We start from the raw sequence: 20,823 nt of genomic DNA on the forward strand, positions 1-20,823 counted from the left end.
ATTTTCTCTAAATCCTTCTAGACCTTCTGGCTGAGTTGGCACCCTTCTAGCACAGATGAAGCTCTTTTAATATTGAAACTCATGATTTTATGATGTATAATCACACTAGAAAAGGATTAAGGGGTGAGAAGAAGAAGAAAAATAATAAGAGTTGTGGAGAAAAGCTTTTAGGAGGATAAAAGGAAGAGTAACGAATTTGGAGAAAAGAAGAGGAAGATTAGGGTAATGGACTTGTCCAAACCCTCCCCCTTAAGTTGTATTTATAGATATCAAAAATATTAATATTACAAAAATACCCTTCATCCTAATAAGAGTGAATAAGAGACATAAATCATATACTAATTACATCAGTGCCATCTTTATGAGATGACTCTTTATTTACCATCATGCCACCACTGTGTGGACCTATGGGCTTGAGCCTTCCACACACTTGGACGTGTGGGCCTTCCTTAGTCGTGTGGGCTTGCACCCATCTTCCAACTTTCCCCCTCAAGGTGGGAGTGAGAAAACATCATAAATGCCCAGCTTGAAGAAAAGAGTGTATAAGATCTTCCCATATAAAATGGCAGTCCATTATATCTTCCAATACTTTCCCTCAAGCTGGTGGTCTCTTTTTTTCCAAAAGACCTAGATGTAGTCCATTATATCTTCCAATATTTTCCCTCAAGCTGGTGGTCTCTTTTTTTCCAAAAGACCTAGATGTCATAATATAAAAGAGAGTAAAATCACTTCTAACCGTAAGACATCGCTCCATACTCTAGTCAAATAATCATAGTAAAAAAAATTCTCTACTCAATTTCACAGGCAAAAAAGTAGCCCTACTGTGGGCCACAAAGTCTACCACTTTCTCAGGGTAACTAAAAAAAATATTTCTTGGGTGAATAATAGACTTGACTCACGTTAGATGTTGGGCACACTCATATCCTCTATAAGTAGTGGGTCTATAGGCATTGCTCAGAAGTGTACTAATAAACTCCACCATCACGATGTCCCTCCACGACTCTCAAATGGTAGGAGTGAAATGCCAAATAAGGGGGTTAAAGGGTATTCATTAGAAGATAATATTCTAGAGCCACCATGTGCTTTCTTCTTCCTCAGAATAACCAATGCTGACAATAATCAGCAACCGAGAAGTCCTTCAATTATGTTGTCTCAATCAGAGACACACAACAGCAAGAACTGAAATGGGCATAGGCCCAAATAACATGTACCAAATTGGCAGTTATATAGCAACGGATAACCAGGAGGTAGTAAAAGTCCTTAAGAGCGATAAAGATACATAAGATAATCTACAACAAGTCCATCCTTGAATAAGGAAGTTATACACCAAGTAATAAGCTGGGGATAATCCAATGTAACAATCCATTTTAATAATCAAGCTGAAATCAAAATGGTAGTGGATAGCATATAACATATAGTAGCTTTGACAGTGAGTGAGTGAGTCAAACAGAATAATAGAATGTCATGAATAAGTTGAACCAAGTATTGTTGGATAATCAATAAATCAAAAAATCTCCAATGTGCTCATCCTTCATACTTCTCTTTCTATTCTCCTCCTTAAGCTGGGAGATAATGTCAATGATCCCAGCTTAAAGTCAACAAATATTTTGCAAGCTCAAGTGCTAATACATCTCTTGTATGATCAAGTAAAAGAAGGTTAGTATCAACAACTTTACTACCTCAAATATTGTAAACCAAGTAACTCAAGCCAAACCAGATATTTTAATATTTTTTTGCCTTATTTTTTTAGGCAAGGATAGCAAATCAAATTCTTTGTAATCTTTCAAAATACCAACAAAATCTCACAAAATTTGTGGTTGGAAAAATCTTCTAAATAAGGTAGTTTCTTACTTCAATTGGTGCCAACTTAGCAATCAAAGAAGTCACCTTTCCTTGCCTTTTTTTTCTTGAAATCTTTAGGCAAGGCAATCTTTGACAAATAAATCAAGGAAAGTTTATGAAAATAAGATGATCTTCTAAAGATTATTTCCAAATATTGTTAATTAACAAACACAAACTTTTCAAGGGTAGATATGAGATACTTTTCTGATATTGTTGATGAATAACAACAACTCAAAAATTTAAGTAAAAAACTCGGCTTAAATGAGGATCTTCACATGCAATAGTATACCATTATGACCTTTGATTCTTCCTATACGAATATCTCCTTAAATATATATCCGATTGACATGAAATTTTCTCCTACTAAAAAATAGAGTTAAATACATTTCAACCAAGTATAACTTCAACCAAGTATTTCTTCATAAAATATATTTATTTTGAGGTAAATAAACTAATATATTTCGGACTCTGTAATTTGGCTGAACTGAGTACTCTTTCTTCTTTGGCCAGTGTGACCATTGACTCTTCCGAGATTGACATCTCCATCTAAAAAACTCAGAATGAGAATAGGTTGAATAGGTAAGGAAATAAACTTACAAAATTTTCTTTTGATATATAATTCACCATATAAAGTCTTATTCTTGATGTTATAAAATGACTCAAAAGTTGAAGTTTTTTGTTGTTACATGAAACTTTTCTGCTACTTTACCTTTGGTACTTCAAATGTAGGTTTCTCTTTCTAGAAAAATATTTCAACGATTCTTTTTGAGTTGGAAACTAGATTCGAATATATTTCCAATGGTATATAATTTTCTATATGAAAAATACAACAAGAGAGTGAAACATCCAATGAAATATAGAAATTTGAGAAAAAAAACTTGAGGAAAAACGAGGAACTCCACTTTTTTCTTTTTCTTTTTCTTCTTCTTTTTCCTCCCTTTCTTCTCTATATTTTTCTCCATCTTCTTGTCCTTTTACATCTTAGATCATTGCTCGCTTTGATACCATGTTGAAACTTAGGATTCTATGATGTGTGATCACAGTATAAAAATATTAAGGAGAATAAGTATTGAAGAGAGAAAGTTTTAGAAGGAAAAGAGAAAGAGAGGCAAATTTGGAGAAAATAGGAGGAAATTTAGGGTAATGGACTTGTCCAAACCCTCCCCTTTGAGTTGTATTTATAGATATTAAAAATACTAATATTATAAGATTACATTTCACCTTAGTAAGAGGGAATAAGAGACATAAATCATAAACTGATTACATTAGTGTCATTTTTATGAGATAACTCTTTATTTACCATGATCCCATCACTGTGTGGGTTTGTGGACTTGAGTCCTTCCACACACTTGGATATGTGGACTCTCCTTAGGTGGGTTTGGGCCCATCTTCCAACTTCTAAAAATATTTTTGACTCTTTTACCCCTCCATTGTTGGCACCACTTTTTTGTTACCAATTTGATGGTTTGCCCTTCTTGTCTACACCTTGATTGACTTATTCTCCACCATTTGACCTTGTTAACTCATTAGAGACTCTTAAATTATGACTAGATCCTACTACGTTCATGCAAGAGCTTATTGTTTTTTATTATTTTTATTAACTACCTACTAACCCATGATATATTTTTGCTAATGTTTTGGTTAATTTAAAAAAAATTATGTGTATCTTAATTATTAATTTTTCTCATTGTTACATTTTAGTTAATCTATTAGTAATAGTTTTTTTATCAAAATTATTATTATATAAATATAATTGAATTAATTTAATATTTCAAAATAAATAATTTACTGTAAATATGTTAATATTTTATTTTTTAATTTAATTTCAATAAATTTTAGTTATATATAAAACTTAATTATAAACTTGAGAATTATGAAAAATTCTCATGTAGTTAATAATTACCCAAGGGAAATTTTTATTATCCTATTATTATTGGCAAAATTAATTTATTTAAGAATATTACATATATTTACGGGTGATTTTTTTGTTTAACTGAAAATAACTACTTTTTTTGTTTTTGTTGTTTGGTATCGGACCTTTGCCTCCGGGTCTGGTTTTTCCTTATCCGGATCTTGTTCTCGGATACCCGAATCTGATGCTGCGGCTCTTGGTCCAGTTTGTTCCTACAGGGTCAAACCCAGGATCTGAGACTCGCGACATGCTTGATCAACCATATAAATACGTTCTAACTAGGGTTTTTTGGTCTTCCCCGAGGACGCCACAGAGGAGCGATAAGGAACAGGCCGTCGCCTTCTGCTCCTCTCGTTACAGCCATGGTATGTCTTTCTTCCTCTCCGTCTTATAATGCCTTCATTATTTTTCGATTCTCCATTCTAACACCTTTGTGTTTAATCGTCCACGTTAACAGATCATCCCGGAGAAGAATCGCAAAGAGATTTCCAAATACCTCTTTCAAGGTCAGTCCTGATGTTCTTTACGCATATTTTGCTTTCTTATTTCAGGTTTGATCATTTAACAAATACTCTTCGTTTCACTGGGAACTTTAGAGGGGGTTTGCTTTGCGAAGAAGGACTTCAACCTTGCAAAGCACCCGGATATCGATGTCCCAAATCTTCAAGTTATAAAGTTAATGCAGAGCTTCAAATCGAAAGAGTACGTGCGTGAGACATTCGCCTGGATGCATTATTACTGGTATCTCACAAATGATGGTATCGAGTTCCTCCGTACCTATCTCAATCTTCCTTCTGAAATCGTTCCTGCGACACTGAAGAAGTCTGTTAAGCCACCGGGCCGGTCTATTGGCGGGCCGCCTGGGGATCGCCCGCGGTATAGTTCTGTGTCTTGTCGCTTCTTTATTTGAAACAAATGCAGTTTGCTACAGCATTGATTTTTCTTTTTTGTGCTGATGTTATCGGTTAACTTTTATCAGAGGCCCACCTCGTTTCGAGGGAGATCGACCAAGGTTTGGAGGCGACCGCGATGGGTACCGTGGTAGCGGTCCTCGTGGTTCATTGGGCGATTTCGGTGGTGAAAAGGGCGGAGCTCCTCCTGAGTACCAACCTTCTTTCAGGGTAAAGTTTAATCTTACTGGTTTTCTGTACATTATTGAAGTGAAGATAGTTCTGAAGGATTGTCTTAATTTATCGTTTCTAGATTTTCCTTCAATAGTACATGTCTTTCCCTTGTAATGGTCTTGCTCTTGTTATAAAACTTAAAGGCCCACGTGTTTCTTGAACTTGATTATGCGTTCATTTAATTGAGGCTGTCACCTTGCTATCATTCCGAGGGCACATTCACAGTTACGGCTGCATTGATGTTCAAGAAGGGTTTTTGAAGCGGTGTAGAGAACTTGTTTTCCTTTATGAACTGCTATCCTCATATTTGCCTTTATGCATGTGTCATCCTCTGGGTGTGTTTGTGAAACTAATGTTTCAAAAACATGTATGTTATCTTGTGACACATGCTGATACATTGTATGGGGTACCCTCGTCAGGTAAGCTGTTAGTAAATATTGTAGAAAAAGAAAAAATAAATTGCTATTAGTGGTGGTACATAAGTATCTGAAGTTCAGATCTATTCTTTCTGTTTGAGAGCTTGTGCTTGTATGATGGGATGGTGTTTATTTCCTTGCAATCTAGTTACTTCATGATTTTTATCAGCTGATATAGTTCCAGCGTTGTGATCATTCTGCTACTGCTACTGCTTTTGCTTCTGCTAATATGTTGCAAAATGTCGATATTCATTCTAAATTTTGGTGTGTGCATGGGTTTATCAAGTAGAGCACACCATATTTTAAACTCCAACACTGTTAAAAGCTTTCTGGGATTCGTCAGCTTTTTAAATTTTGCTCTCACTGTTATATTGTTTCGTATCTTTTATATCTAGAAAAGTCGGATATCTGATATGTTAGTATCTAGTAGCCTCCTCTTGGTGGTGGTTGTAAACTAGACTTGCCTGTTGATTGATGCTACTCTTTCCTGCCCATTAGCCAGTGATTTGTTACATATTTTATATGTCATATTGTTCCATGCGGCAAGGTGCATTCTGAACTTTTTAGTTTTGTGGACATCCGATTTATTTTTATGAACTTACCCAGCATTTGTTCTGTTTGAATTCCTCTCTGAGTATCAATTTTGTCCTTTATTGTAGGGTCCTGGTGGAAGACCTGGATTTGGTCGTGGTGGTGGCGGTTTTGGTGCAGGTCCGGCGAGCTCCAGTCCGTCTTAAATTGATATTTGTTTAAACCTGTTATTTTTTGTTGTTAGGTTACATAGTTCAGAAGTTTTGACATGTGAGCCAAGACTCGTTTTCAGTTCGGTTTATAATGAGCCTTTTTAGTTGAAATGTACTTGGCCAACAATTTTAAGAGACATCAGTTCCATTCTTGAATTACCTGTTGTTTATTGTTCTTTCCCTTCTCTCGTTTTCTTGTCTTCCTGCTGGACTTTTTCTGAACATTATTCAAGGAATGCTCTAAATTGGACTGGCCATTGGCCAAACCCCAACTGCAATAACGTCTTCATCAAGTTTTAACTTGTATTTGGAAATTAGGTATAAATTTTCTTACAAGTTTTCTGAAAGGAGTGTTTGAGAAACACATTAAACAATAGAAATAAGCTCTCACTTAAAACATAAAAATGGATGAGAATTCATTGCAGAATAAACAAGACAATATGTAGCTTTGATCCAAAGAATTGAAGTTGATGCATATCTCTGTTAACCTTTCCAGAGAAACAACAACTCAAACGACATACCATATTAGATTCTATATAGGGGTGGTTAGCTCCATTTCTCTTCACAACTATGTTAGATACAATGCCCACCGTTCACCAACAAATGCCGTCCTGCCAAAAAGGATGGAGATTGGCCATATATATAACAGGATTTGTCAGTGACTAATTGTTGAGAGAAAGAGGGCTTTCATACCAAGTTAATCTATTTTTTAAGGAAAATCCATTCATTCATCTGAGTGTGCGCTTGTGCACTCTGAGACGTTATGCAGTTGAACCAGTGTAATATTACCTTTTTTCACACTGCGAAATTAAGTTGATTAACGGGTAATATGACGAGTATGATGTGAATCCCAGATTTCTCAAGAGCACTGCGTTTCAAGCGATCAAACTCAGAATCCCAGATTATTCAACCATGGGCCAACGCAAACAAAATCACTCGATCACTCGACTGCAATGGGGATGTTCCTCCCCTAATTTTATTGTATTTAAAAGTATTTTAACATATGAACTAAACATCTAACTTAACCAGGACCATGGTAAAAACCTCAAGACTTTTAAATACACACTGCACTTACAGATGAAAACAGCTTCATGGTTGAGGAGAATTTGGTCATTTTGCATGGGAATATGGAATCCCTCAGTTGGAATCATCACCTGGACAACCCCGGGGCTGCTTAAATCCGTGCTCTGGCGTTAGATGCTCTGAGGCTGCTCTCTTTGGTCTCAACTGCCAAGAGAACGAGAAGATAATCCAGTGAGCACCCGAAGCAAAAAAAAACTAAAAAATACAGACACTATTCTTTTTAAAAAAAAATTTAAAAAGGAGAACACACTGAGAAGTCTGATGTGTTTCAAAGAAACTGACCTTCCCTTCTGTCCCCTGATAGATATGTCTAAGGAGAATATTAGTTGCTTCAGTTGAAATTACTGCAATATCCCAGAAGAATCATCAGAAAGTGGTTTTGTCAACACAGGAAAAAAGTGACAGCAACCATATTTATCTAACTTTAGCTTTAAAAACAAAGTTATATCTATGTGGCAGCTAGACCTTCAAACAGTCCCACATTAGGCTGGATCATAGCACAGCTGTTACACGATTAGTAAGTTCACTTTGTAATTGGCCATAGGTTAGCGAGCAGAGTATTAGTTGATTAGTGGCAACATGTTGCCTAGAAAGCCTCAAAGAAAACAGATAGATGTCATCCTCTGCTAACTGCGACCAGATCTTATTTCCACAACAAAACCAGAACAGAAATTGGTGAAACTAATTCTAGCACTATGCCTCAAAACTTAAAATTCTAACATGGGAAAACTTGCTTTATCACATTGTTTATCTACTCTAGGACTTCCACAATTAAACCCATAAAAAGTACGATAACGGTATCAAATGTGTCATGAGTGGAAGGGCGGTATGAAAATAAAAGACATCTCAATGAAGCAGATCATTACACCAAATAATTTTCGTGATAAGCAAAATCTAGTTGCATGATCATTCAAATTATACACGATATAAGCAGCACAATGAATACCTTGATTCGGTGGTGGCACAGTCCGATTATGAGTAGGATGATATGTTGTTGGAGTTAGTTTCTGCAAATCAAACATAACTTGAGCTATGAGAAAGTCAAAGAAATCTGTTTCTTGATACTTTTTTATGTGTAGATACTTTTAATGTCTAAGTACTTGAAAGGGAAAGGTACACTACAAAAGATGCATGCAGATGAACTTCAATTGTCCTACTTTACCATATTAAAAAATTAAAATAAAATATTAGTTAGTAGTAAAAAAAATATTCCTACACATGCATACTCAATAACCTCAGATAAATAAATGCTAGCTTAGTGGTGGATCAACATAACTTTTTTCCAAAAACTTACAAAGGATACAAGAACTGGAGATGCTGCCTCCCACTCAAAGTGATGACAGCACGTTAGAGGTGGGCAGCAACTAAGATGTTGATTTTACTCCAAACCCAAAAGGCAAGAGAACTAAATTACGAACAGGTCCTGTTAAAACAAGATAAAAGGACACCCCTTGCTTAGCAAGAAAATCAACCAATTGATTGGCTGACCTTGGTATACAAAAGCTTGCCAATAACCCCAAGGAGACCTAGCCGCCTTGGAACACCATCTGAGGTGGCATCAATGATATTGCCAGCAAATTATGTACATGTCAGTGGTTTGCTTGCAGCAAGGCCTCTGACCCATGAAGAAGCATTGAATATGCATTTCTGGAAATTAGTGAATTGGGAATAATTTCTAAATCCTTTATGAGTTGTTTAGTTGCCTGGTATAGTTGTGATTGGTGAAAGAAGGAAAAGGAAGAGTACCATCAAGATTGAGATAGCAACAGAAACCTCCCATATACAACAACACTCTGCCTCATATCCAGATCTAAGCAAGCAACTTGCACTAACATATGGAAAAAATATACACAAAGGCCACAGAGAACATGCACATGGACCACCAAACAGAAACAGACAAGCTTGGATTCACTCTGATACCATATGGAAGTTGGGTTGGTTCCTCCCACAATTACTAACTGAAGTAAGAAGACCTCTTCCAACTAATAAGAAAGGTTCTTTCCAAGATTAAAATAATGTGGGATTATTCTCCCACAACAACTTTCCTCACTCTCAGAAAATTGCCTGGGAGGTAGAGTAACAACTGTACAATGATAAACATCTTACCAACCAACATCAAGATAAAGAGAACCACTTGTCAATTTTGCTCCAATGCATGTTTAAATGATCAGAAACTTCCACAACTTCCAATAGCACAGATAGGAAATCACAAAGGGCAAAAACTAGAAAAATGCAAGTATACCCCCAGCTGGTTATGTAGTTTGTATTTCACCTTTTGGACCGGTAACAAAAAATAATTGGACGATAAAATAAAATTTTGAGTGCAACATTTGAGGAATTTAGACAAAGTCCAAGGTACATGTTGAAGAAAAAGCTTAAACTAAGAAATCCACAGGTATGTCTAATAAAGCTACAGTTAAAACTGCCAGCATGTTTGTTTAGTAGTTTTCCACAGAGCATCTAAGCAGGGCTCAATTAGTAGACAGAAACGGATGGAATGTTGGAAGAAAGAAACTGAGCTAGAGTTCTGCCAGCACTCTGACATTATCAAATTTTCCTGGTAATATGCCACAAGATATATCAAAAATGCCAAAAAGTTTGACTGAATAGGTACTCCTTTTTTTTTTTGATAAAGATGTATATTTATATAAAAACAAGAAAAATACAAAAGTTATTGGAGCAAATTCCTAACAACAAGAGATTGTAGGTTTGCTCCAGTCCTAGCATGCACATCAGCTGTCGAATTGGCAGATCTTGGAATGTGAGACCAAATACAAGAAAATTGAGAAACGATTTCGAGAATCTCCCTAAAAGAGTCCCAATGGCGTCACGGGGGAGAGGAAACATACTCGAACTCACACCAACCAATTACCACCTTCGAGTCTCCTTCAATATGCAAAGAGCCACTACAATTATCTCTGAAAAATGCGAAGCCCATTAAGAAGACACTTGAAGCTCAACCGACGTGGAGTCAACAATGCCTAACGGGCCAGCATATGAGAAAAGCTGGTTGCCAAAGGGATCTGAGATAACTTCCCCAAAACCTGCAATCCCGGGATTGCCCAACGAGGAACCGTCAAAATTCAACTTTAGGAAACTGTGCTTTGGGGGGATCCATTCTTGCATAACTGGGGCCTTGGAGACAAACCTCATTCTGACTGAATAGGTACTCTCAACCATAGACAGTCATACGCAGCTCCAATTATCAGATAACCCAAAGTACAAAACCATCAATCAACATGAGTAGATGAAAGTTTTAAGGAGATCTGATAGAGGACGCACACAAGATTATATAACCAGAAAACCATGAGGGCTAACACTACATAAACGACCCTTGTGTGAAGCCAGTTGACAAAAACTGAATTGATGAGGAAGATGGCTCGAGAACAAGCCCTCTGCTCAGCCAGTCCCTGGACTGATGCATCTCAGAGTTTCAAATATTTGTCCATGTCATACTCAACCCTGATAGATAGGACTGGGAAGGGCTATACAGAGAAGAAACCTTTAAATACCATGAGCATTAGGGGGATCATGACCCAAGAACCTCTTCAGAATGATAACTTTAAATTTGTAAAGAATGAGAAAGGTGAGTCCAACTACCAGAGCTATAAGTTTAACAACAATTTGAAAGTTTTAAGGTTGAAGAATAGACCATCATGAAGATGGATATTAAAATTGTAGAAATGACTAAATGATAGGACAAAGAACAATCGCAGAAAGGGGTATACCTCAAGCCTTCACCAGCCATTCTTTATGCATCAGAACTGGCTGCCTGGCAAACATGTGATCAGTTCCCACAATGATAACCACAGAAATATGTGATTTCATAACAATGAAGACTGTGTACTAATTCTTTCTCACCAAACCAAACAAAATTAGTGGGTCATTTTTCACAGTGAGAAATGTAAAGTCTTAGACCTTTCAAGAGAATACAACCTTTGCTTCATCCATCATGAAGCCAAAGTATCCATATAGAACTGCCCCAAAATCCAAAGTGTAATAAATGTTACGTTTAACATCAGATCCCTTACACAGAAGATACTAATGTAACACTCCCCTCCAATTCTTAGATGTATCAGACATAACACCTTATGCAAAGCCGTAAATTTTTTTTGTGGGTGTGTTAAGGGGGGGGGGGGCGCTACATTGTAAGGCAACCATGAAGAAAGGGGAGGCAATATGAAGAAAAGGGAAAAAAAGGCTTTAATTTCTCAAATTTTACAGGGAGCATTTGCACCCCCCTGCTTTGGCCCTATGTGACTCCACAAAGCCACTATGCTTACCCTTTCTTGAAGTCTCAAGAACTAAAGTATTACATTAATAAGAAACCAATGTTGAGATAGAAGTCACACACAATTGAAAAGCTGAGATTTGAGTATGATGCTTCTATAAAAATTTTAACTGGATGGACCCAGAGATAGATGGATCATTAGGAGTATGATTTACACAGAGGTAGCTAAATCCAAGTGTCATAATAAAGAGGGAGAAGAACAGACAACAGCAGACTGTTTGATGGCCACAAACTACCAAAGAATCCAAATGAGAGTACTTATTCCTTAAAACGTGTTCAAGAGGTCATGATAGGAACCTAAGTTTCAAAGCAGTAAAGCATCCGCCAGAATGATCCAGCGTAGCTGGTGAAGCAGATGATCACTGAAACTCATCTTTAGTCCTAATGGAACTAAGCTCAGCAGAGCATATTCCTTCAGATTCAACAACACCTTTTCCAGTGATTTCCATTAAAACTATAACAGAATTCATCTGTAAGTGCCAGTGGAGAGAGTGTAATGAAAAAATTCAAATCTAAAAGCAAACACTATATTATCACAGGAAATCCAAAATGACATATATAAGTCTACAAAATACGAGACGAGCAACGTAAAACTTCAAACAATGAAGCACAGTTGTTCAAATCTACACGACAAAATGCACAAAAAATTAATTCTCATCCCGTGGCAAAGGTATAAGAGAAGTAGATGCATAAACAGGGTCAAGTGAAAAGTACCCTAAAAACATCAAAAGTCTTCAGAGGAAAAGAAAACTTAAAAGGAAAAACCATTGACGAATTCGCCAGACAGAGAGAAAAGCGCATGCGGTTCTTTCACATTCATACATCTCATGTAGAAAGAGAGAACATAACGAACCACGCTGCGTAGTATTTTTCTATTAGCAGGAACCAGCAATAAAACAGAACCCAAAAAACTTACAAATTAACCTCAATGCGACTAGACACAAATTTGAATTCAGCAAACAAAATGGATATTAAAAACAAACAAGGAAACATCCATATAAAAAAAAATGAGAAACACGCAGAAAGGATGCAAGCATCAGCTTACGGAAGGATGAGCAGGATCAGAAGGCCGCAATTGGCTGAAATTGTGTGGATCGTGTGAAGGCCAGTTCCCAAGCAGAGAACCCATGAAAACTAGACGACCCAGCAGAAGAACTATCGGAAGGGAAAAGTCAAGAGAAAAATCAGAAGGGGAATGCTCGGTGTTATTGGCAGAAGCGGATATCGTCTTCCGCCATCTTCCGACCGGCTTCCCCGGGGACAAAAGAAAATGGATGCGGAAAAGAAATAGAAAAGTACTTGATGAGACGGCCACTCGCTAGCGAGATAACACATAATCAGGTTTACAGACTAAAAATGTATAATCTCACCCAAACGAATCTGCAGACCGAAATTCCAGATAGAGGGTAGTCCTCATAGACACGTGGGAGTCGTATGTTGTCATGTAATCACCGATATGCATGACAGATGGCCGTCTTTCAAGTTTCTCATTGTCTCTGTTGAAGAAGAATTTTCATGGATTCTTTGTTTAAGCGGAACTTTTTTATTAAAGAAAAGAAAAAAAAAAGAAAAGAATTGTGACAATCAAATAGTCATTCACATTTCCACTAACCAAATACTTCATGAGTGAATAAAAAACATAGAGGTCATGTGTCACTTTGTGAAGAAAATGTTGGCTACATTATTGTCAGTGAATATGTTTCCTCCAAAAATCAACTTGTGGACATCTTCATTAAAGTTGTGGCATTAGGACTCCTCTATTATGTTTGTTCCAAGTTGAGTGTCTTTGATTTATATCCCAACTTGAAGGAGAGTTCTGAATACTTTATTTTAGTTGATCAATTTTTTTTTTATGAACCATTTCATGTGTCGGCTTTTCTCCTTTTAAGTTATGATGTACAAGGGCAATACTATAATATGTAACAAAAGGCTTGTAATATAATGATAAAAGGAAAAGAGAAGATCCACTCTATTTGTTCCCTTTGTTTGGACAACTCTTGCTACTCTTTGTGCCTCTCTCTCACTCTAGCTCTCTCACACACTCTTTTCTATCCTTCTTCTTTCTCGAAACCCCAGAATCTAACAATAATCATGTTGCCCATATAAGCGAGTGTCAAATGTTAATACAGACCCCATGTGAACAAATAAAGCATGAAAAACTTCAATGTTCAAAAAGTATAACTACGTAGAACATCATGAACTTTCTAACACCAATAGTGAGATGCTTGCTTAAGACCATAAATGGCTTTTTTAAAACAATAGTCGTATTGTGTTCTATCCTTTTGCTCAAGATCAAAAGGTTGATCCATGTAAATTGCCTCCAACAAGTCCCTATGTCAACCGACATTCTTGACATTTCCAAAGACCAATAAAAATGACTCCAAGGGTCACTATGATACCTGATATAATAATTTTGATCTTAGCATTAAAAGTTTTATCATTGTAAATACAGTACTAGTGTGTAAAGTCTCTAGTAACTACTCGTGCTTCCTACCTCTCGACACTTTCATTGGAACGATATTTGACTTTGTATACCTACTCGTGGCCTACCACATTAGTATCAATGGGACACTACTAGTTCCCATGTGTCACTAACATGCATAGTTGAGATCTCATTAGTCATTGCCTCCATCCACTTGCCATTATTAATGATTTTTTCATAGGTGATTTAACTTAGTGATTTTTATGACAATTGCAAGAAAAATGGGAACTGTAAGATTGGTGATATGCTGAGATGATGGATACTTGTTGGATGCTTTGGATACTTGAGGAACGATAGGTGCACACCTCAAAATTAGAAAGCCAAGACCGCTAGGAGCAAACATTGGAGTCAAGGTATAGATGTTCTACTGATTTTTTTATCTCTAAAGTAGTAGTAGTAGATCACATCCTAGTTTTGTTCAAAGAGCATGTGAGATGACTATTTTTTGGGACATTAGTCATTGTCAAGAGCAAAATAGATGCATGTGTATACTGTGAAAGCTATTAATCCAAATCAAGTTGTTAGTAATAATCGAAATTTCACCAAATGAAATAGGTCCGGAAATATGGATCCATCTAAGACTCTTTTCATAACATTTCCCTAAAAACATCATAATAGCAACCAAAAGTGCATGGAAGTGTCCTAGGGAAAATTTTATCCCAATGCCTAGAAAGAGTGTGGAGAATATGTGATTACCCAAAAAAATTGTTGATGACCATACAAAGGTGGTTCTCCATATTATAACTCATTAAGGGTCTGGTTTTGCAATGAAGTGGATGACAATCTTTTTATGGTATGGGTGGTCGTATAATAAACTTCAGTCCACAAAAATTAAGGTAGACATTGTTGCTAGACCAATCTCCATAATGTCGTACTGTTTTTGCTCTACTTCTCCATATTGTTCAAGAGTATAGGGCCAAAAACACTATTGAAGAATGTTGTTCTACCTCAAATAGTTTTAGAACTTGGCATATTGAAGACATGTATTATTTTTATTTCTTCCTCATGTAATTTGAGTGGCATTCTCATGAAAAAAAAAAAGGAAGAGTTGCCAGTGATGTAATTAAAAGGAATTGCTCCTAGAAAATAGGGGAGGAGGTGGTGCCTCAACTCCTATCTTTTAAGGGATGTACTCCTTCCTATTTTATAGGGACGAGGACTCAAACTTAGCTTCTCTTACAAGTTTAAATTCTCTTGTAAGATAGGGGAGGTCTAGTATTAGTCCCACATAGAAATTTTCTTTATAGAAATTTCTCTAGTCTCTCATCCATAAATAAGGAGCTTTTCTAGTCTTGTAATCAATCAATTTAATAGGAGTTTTTTCTTTCTCCTAGTTCTTGTGTTCCTTCTTCTGCATTTTTATTGTATTCTTTACTTAAATTATAGTTCATATTTGTTCATGGTATAAGAGAAGTAGAGTAAGAGAGGAGAATCAATGAAGGTTTTATTTTCTCTTCTTTTATCTTTCGGTATTTGGAATACAAAGAAGACCACAGGTGATAAAAAGTTTGCTCATGTAAACTACTAGTAGGGAGACAAAAAGAAAAAGCTTCTCACTCTTTTTTTTTCATCCTTCCTTTGATAGGTTATTTAAGGGATAGGTTTTAAGGTTTATCTAGCTTATGATGTATAGACAACAATCTGTCTTTTATAGAGCTTTAATTCTTGGTGCTTGGTAGAACTTTAGATTTGAATCTTCTTCTTTTTCTTCTATCGAGATTATCATGTTCACTACAATTTTTTAGCATGTGTTGAATGTTTATTGGACGTTATTATTCTGTTACATGTTTGAGAAGTTCAAAATTGAAGCTTATTAATTCAACTTTAATGTGCAGAGTAGCTAGTAAAGCTTATGATAAATTTTTGAACGTGTGTGTGAATTGGTTGATTGAGTTACTTGACTCAATCTTGGTTATTAGACTTGATTTTTTAGAGCAAAATTTGTTGTTATTTCTTGTGAATTGTGGCCTCAGACACTAAAACTAGAGGGGTGGCTCAAGAAAATAGCTTATCTTTTTCAAATAGTTTTTAAGAATAAGGGTCAAGATCATCTAACTAGTTGGATTACTTCTATAAAACCGGATTACCCAAAATACCTTGAATGAACTAATTTTATCTAATTTTATTTTTGCGACAAGGAAGAATACATTTTTGGTATAGGAAATAAATTTGGCACCATTGAGTTCAATGTTTGATATGTGAGATCAAGAAAATAGCCAACTTATGGCTTGAACACTTAACTTTGTTAGTGCTTGCATTAGAAAGACTATACTTTTTTGTTATACTAGCAAAGAGATGCCGACATTTCTGGCCATTGCATATTCTAAGAGGAGGAATCATGCAAGGACTTATAAAATTAACAATGATCTTGAGAACCTTGAATGGGTAGGAAGATAATTTGTGGTTATTATTCTAAACTTCAAGGTTTTTGGATTGAATATGACCAATATACCAATATACATTCGTAGAGCAAAAGTGTTTAGAAGATAGGAAGTTATATCTTGGGATGCTTAAGAACCAAAAAGTCTATCGATTTTTGGCTGGTTTAAATTAAAATTTTGAAACCATGAAGAGTAGAATTCTTGGTTAAGATCTCCTTCCATATATGTTTTTTCTTACTCAATGATAGAGAGTGAGGAAGCTAGGTAGAAAATGATATTAAAATTAGAGCCTACTAATTTCACTCCGGAGAATTTTGCTCTTGTCTCTATGCAAGATAAAAGAGAACATCTAAAGCCATGTACACATTATGGGAAGAAAGACCATGGTGAGAAGTTTTCTTGGGTAAAATATCCAAATTTGAAATAATCATTTGCTAAAGAGAAAAATGGAGGCAAAAGAAAGGAGCACAAGTGAATATTTTTTATGCACTAGCTTCTACATCTATAGGTGCCTCTAGTTCTAGTTTTGTTGCTTCAACTAAAACTATTGATTTAATTTGACAATTGTACTCCAAGATTTGTTTATTGAGAGGTAGATTTATTAATTTGTGAAAGAGAACAAGGAGAAAAGAAAAAAGACATAATTTGGAAGTTAGGGTTTGAAGGAATAGAGAGAATAAGAAGAAGAGGTTGTGAAATGAAAAAGGGAAGAAAAATTGAGTATCTTCTTCTCCCTCACGCCCATCATTTTATTCATTAGGGTCTTGAGTTACATCTCATGTAGAAAGACAAGAATACCCTTTGAGGGATGAGTACATGATGTATTATAAAACTAAATTAAAGAAAAGGTACTGCACTATTTACTTTCTCACACTAAAGAAATATCTCCCCTAGCTAATTAGTTGTTTGTTCTCACATGAGGTGTAGATATCAGCTCATGCATAACTACATCTCTAATGATGTGGTAGTCTACTTCAATGTGTCTGGTACTCTCATGAAAGATTGGATATCTAGCAATGTAAACAGTTGTTTGATTGTCATATGTCATTGACACAAGGTCTTTGATTAGCAAGTCAAATTCTTCAAGAATGGATTTCCCCAAGTCCTTTATCTCAAACTCCCCAAGTCCTTTATCTCAGACTGTTGTTTATTATTCTTTTGCTACTAAAATGCCTTGATTATTATTACCTAATATCAAAATGCTATCGACATATACAATCAAGATTACAATTCTCGATTTCCTCTTAAGAATAAACATAGAGTGATTTGAACTTGACCTTATGTTACAAAAGTCTCATGGGAGGAAGTCTCACAAAAGTGTTTCAATTTAGATGAATTTTAGTTATTTTAGTTTTTTATTTATGTTCAGTTGGTTAATTATTCAAGGACTTATCTTTAGGAGTTAGACTTGGGTGTGACTAGGACAAGGTAGTTTAATTGTAATTTGATTCTATTTATTTCCTTTATTATAAATAGAGACTCATTGCACTCAGTTAAGAATCAAGTAAGTGGATTATTTTTCTTCTCTTGAAATTTAACATGGTATCAGAGGCAGGTATTGTGAGTTGACTTGGTCAACCCATAGAGACAATGTTTTCTTCTATTCTTTAGTCCTATATTTGTCTTTCATTTTCCTTTTTTTTTCTTACAATGTTGTTGAATTTATAGAAAAGAGAAAAAACTTTTATTGACTTGATGTAATCAGAGTACATGAACTTATTAGGTAACTAGCCAATATTACCCAAAAGATCGGTCTGTTAGAAGCGGAAAACATAGGTACTTAACCCCAGGACCATAACAATACACCCCGCCCGCCCGAGTCGACGACCACGGCTGCAATAACACAACAACGAGAGTCGGGTCAGGATCCCATAATCCCTTACGGCCCAACGCCAAGGGCGTACGGTCCTCCTGCGCATGCGGGGACTCGAACACGGGACGTAGCGCCTGCTCTGATACCAAATGTTAGGTACCTAGCCAATACTACCCAAAAGACCGGTCTGTTAGGAGCGGAAGACATAGGTACTTAACCCTGGGACCATAACAGAACCCCTATTTATAATAGAGGAAAGTAGTAGAGTCTAATTATAATTAAACTATCCTTATCTCAATTATACCCAAACTCCAACACTTAAAGATAAGTTTTAGAATAATTAAATAACTCAACATAAATAGAAGACTAACATAACTAAAACACCTTTAAATTGAAACTCTTCTGTGAGACCTTTTTCCATAATAATTTTGGCTCTGTAAGACTTCTTATTATGAGAGTCATGTAAGACTCTTCCATATTTGCTTTTCAACAAATGTTAAGTTATTCTATGTTTCCATTATATTTCCCTTATGTTTTGTCCCAACACCTACCCTAGTTAGTCTCGTTATGTTGTGTTGATGCATGTGGCCATCAAGCTTAGCTCTTTGTGGATTCCTTATACAAGCACTAAAGATGGCTTCATGAGTTGATGATTCACGTGTCAAGTATGACCCTAATAGTTCTTCAACGAAGAAGAAACCACAAGTTTTTTTCTAACTTCAATTCCAAAGATGTGTCATAATTTTAGAATAAATTGTTATCAACTATGTAGAAATCGGTGGCCATCTCTTTGATTTCCTATTCAATAGCAATAACAGCTCCCCATGCAAACACCCAACCACACGACAAAATCTCCTCTAACTCCACCATATTAGCAAAGGCCAACCCTTAAAGGCTCCTAGGAAGCGGTTAGCTACTCAAGCAACTAGGGAAATCGACTAACCACTAGAGGTGTCGAGAAGGCTCACCATCCCCTGGAATAGTTGCTCTTTGTCAATTTTGCAAGTACCAAAAGAGTACATAGCTTCTAAACTACAAATTTTCATTCCAATGTCTTGTTTGTAAATTCACTGCCTATGATAGTTGAAGATTTTTTTTTGCTAGTTAAAGAGATTCCCTCTATTCAAATCTCATGAGTTCTACATTGTTGGTGAAATCTACACAGGGCCTTACGTCCCACAACTTACGAAGAAGATCTTTAACATGAACAAGAAAATTACACACTCCAAATACATAAACTTCAAGGAGCTCACTCAACGTGCTAACAGATAGGAAACAAAAAAGAGGAAGATACCAAATCCTAATTCTCATCCTGAGTGCGAGATAGCATGGAGATGAATGACTCCTCTTGTTTATCTATTTCTCTATTTTTGCTTGTTGTTGTTCCTTCTTTTAATCCCTGAGAGTCTACTAAACCTCTTGTTTGGAGGGTTGGTTTGATTTTTGTTCTCTATTTTCTAGTTAACTAAGATGACGGGTTGAAGGAGGATGACCTACATTCCTTGAATCTAAGTTTCTCTATAAGAATTTGACATGATACTTGAAAGCAGTGAAGGATGCAGCCAGGTTTCAGGTTTCAGATTTCTTTTGTTTGGCTTCTATGGTGGTGGGTCTCCCTAGTGGTTGCATAAAGGGGAGAAAATCTTTCTTAAGAAGTAGGATGTTTGAATGCCAATGCTGTGGTCAAATCTCTCATCAATTTTGTTGTGGAAAGTATGCTGGCACATACTTACCAAGTTCTTATAGGAAGTTAAGTGGCAGGCTTGTGGCCCTGGCAAGTTGTTGAATCAATGGATTGGCTATGGAACATATTTGAGATTAACTTCCTATAACCCTTAATCATATTGCACTCTGAATTGTAACTACTATGATGTCATTTGTCTAGTACCACCTATAACTAAAATTTAATGGACAGGTATGACATCACCATTAATACACATTAATGGAAGGCAATAACTGAATTATCCTAATAGTTAATATTTATTTAAATAATAAAATTTAAAAATAGCTATTGAGAAAATAAAAGGGAGGTCACCCCCTCTTTTTGTTTTCTTCACAAAGCCCCTCATGGAGGGCAAAGCAAAGCCTAAGATTTCTATTTTTAACATATTTTAAGCATATATTTAGAGAGACAAAAAGAGGAAACAAGTTGGCAGTTATTTCTATTAATAGTATTTTAATTAATTTAATTAAATTTTAAAATAATTATTCTACCATTAATTTTAGCATATTTTATCAATTAAGTTGAAAAAATTACATCTAAAAATTTAATATTTAAAAATTAAAAATGATTTAATCACTATTGAAAAATGACAATAAGGTCAAACAATCCATAAAAAAGACAAGGTCTATCCAAAGTATTAAGGATAACTCCCAAATATAGTCCTATTAATTGCTTCATAGTGCACATACCTAGTATAAGTGAAAGTGAATCGCTTGTTGGTGTTAGTGCGGTAGATGTACTTTCCTGTGTTAATGTCTAAAATGAAAAATATAGTGTAAACAAGATAATGAGTTACTTTTTATAATATACCCAAACAAATAATTAACCTAAACAAACATGGTTACTATCCTAATAAATAATTTAATGTATTATTAAAATATATTAATATATTAATTATTTAAATAAGATATTTTATTAATAAATTAAGATAGATTGCAGTTTAGTCTAAATAAATACAATAATTACATGTGAAAATTAATTTGTGCACTAATTAATTATTAAAATTTAGATAA

The 20,823-nt window shown here is 35.5% G+C and overlaps 2 protein-coding genes across 2 annotated transcripts; one reads left to right on the plus strand and one right to left on the minus strand.

Annotated features, from left to right (window-relative positions):
* The first annotated feature begins 4,060 nt into the window (after positions 1-4,060).
* On the plus strand, positions 4,061-6,222 carry LOC137948049 (small ribosomal subunit protein eS10z-like). The gene is made up of 5 exons (XM_068793971.1): positions 4,061-4,119; positions 4,212-4,260; positions 4,351-4,630; positions 4,734-4,875; positions 5,954-6,222. Exons 1-5 carry the CDS (start codon positions 4,117-4,119, stop codon positions 6,029-6,031), a joined length of 552 nt encoding a protein of 183 aa, XP_068650072.1. The 5' UTR covers positions 4,061-4,116; the 3' UTR covers positions 6,032-6,222.
* A 759-nt stretch (positions 6,223-6,981) lies between these two features.
* On the minus strand, positions 6,982-12,706 carry LOC137948731 (DET1- and DDB1-associated protein 1-like). Its single transcript, XM_068794886.1, has 4 exons — positions 12,457-12,706; positions 8,067-8,127; positions 7,403-7,464; positions 6,982-7,264 (listed from the first exon to the last, which is right to left on the minus strand). The coding sequence occupies exons 1-4, from the start codon at positions 12,538-12,540 to the stop codon at positions 7,175-7,177; spliced, it is 297 nt and encodes a 98-aa protein (XP_068650987.1). The 5' UTR covers positions 12,541-12,706; the 3' UTR covers positions 6,982-7,174.
* Positions 12,707-20,823: the final 8,117 nt, after the last annotated feature.

The sequence above is a fragment of the Aristolochia californica genome, unplaced genomic scaffold (assembly GCF_029961685.1).
Source record: "Aristolochia californica isolate CCGP_79_NKW_82.1479 unplaced genomic scaffold, dmAriCali1.0.hap1 SCAF_13, whole genome shotgun sequence".
NCBI lineage: Eukaryota > Viridiplantae > Streptophyta > Magnoliopsida > Piperales > Aristolochiaceae > Aristolochia > Aristolochia californica.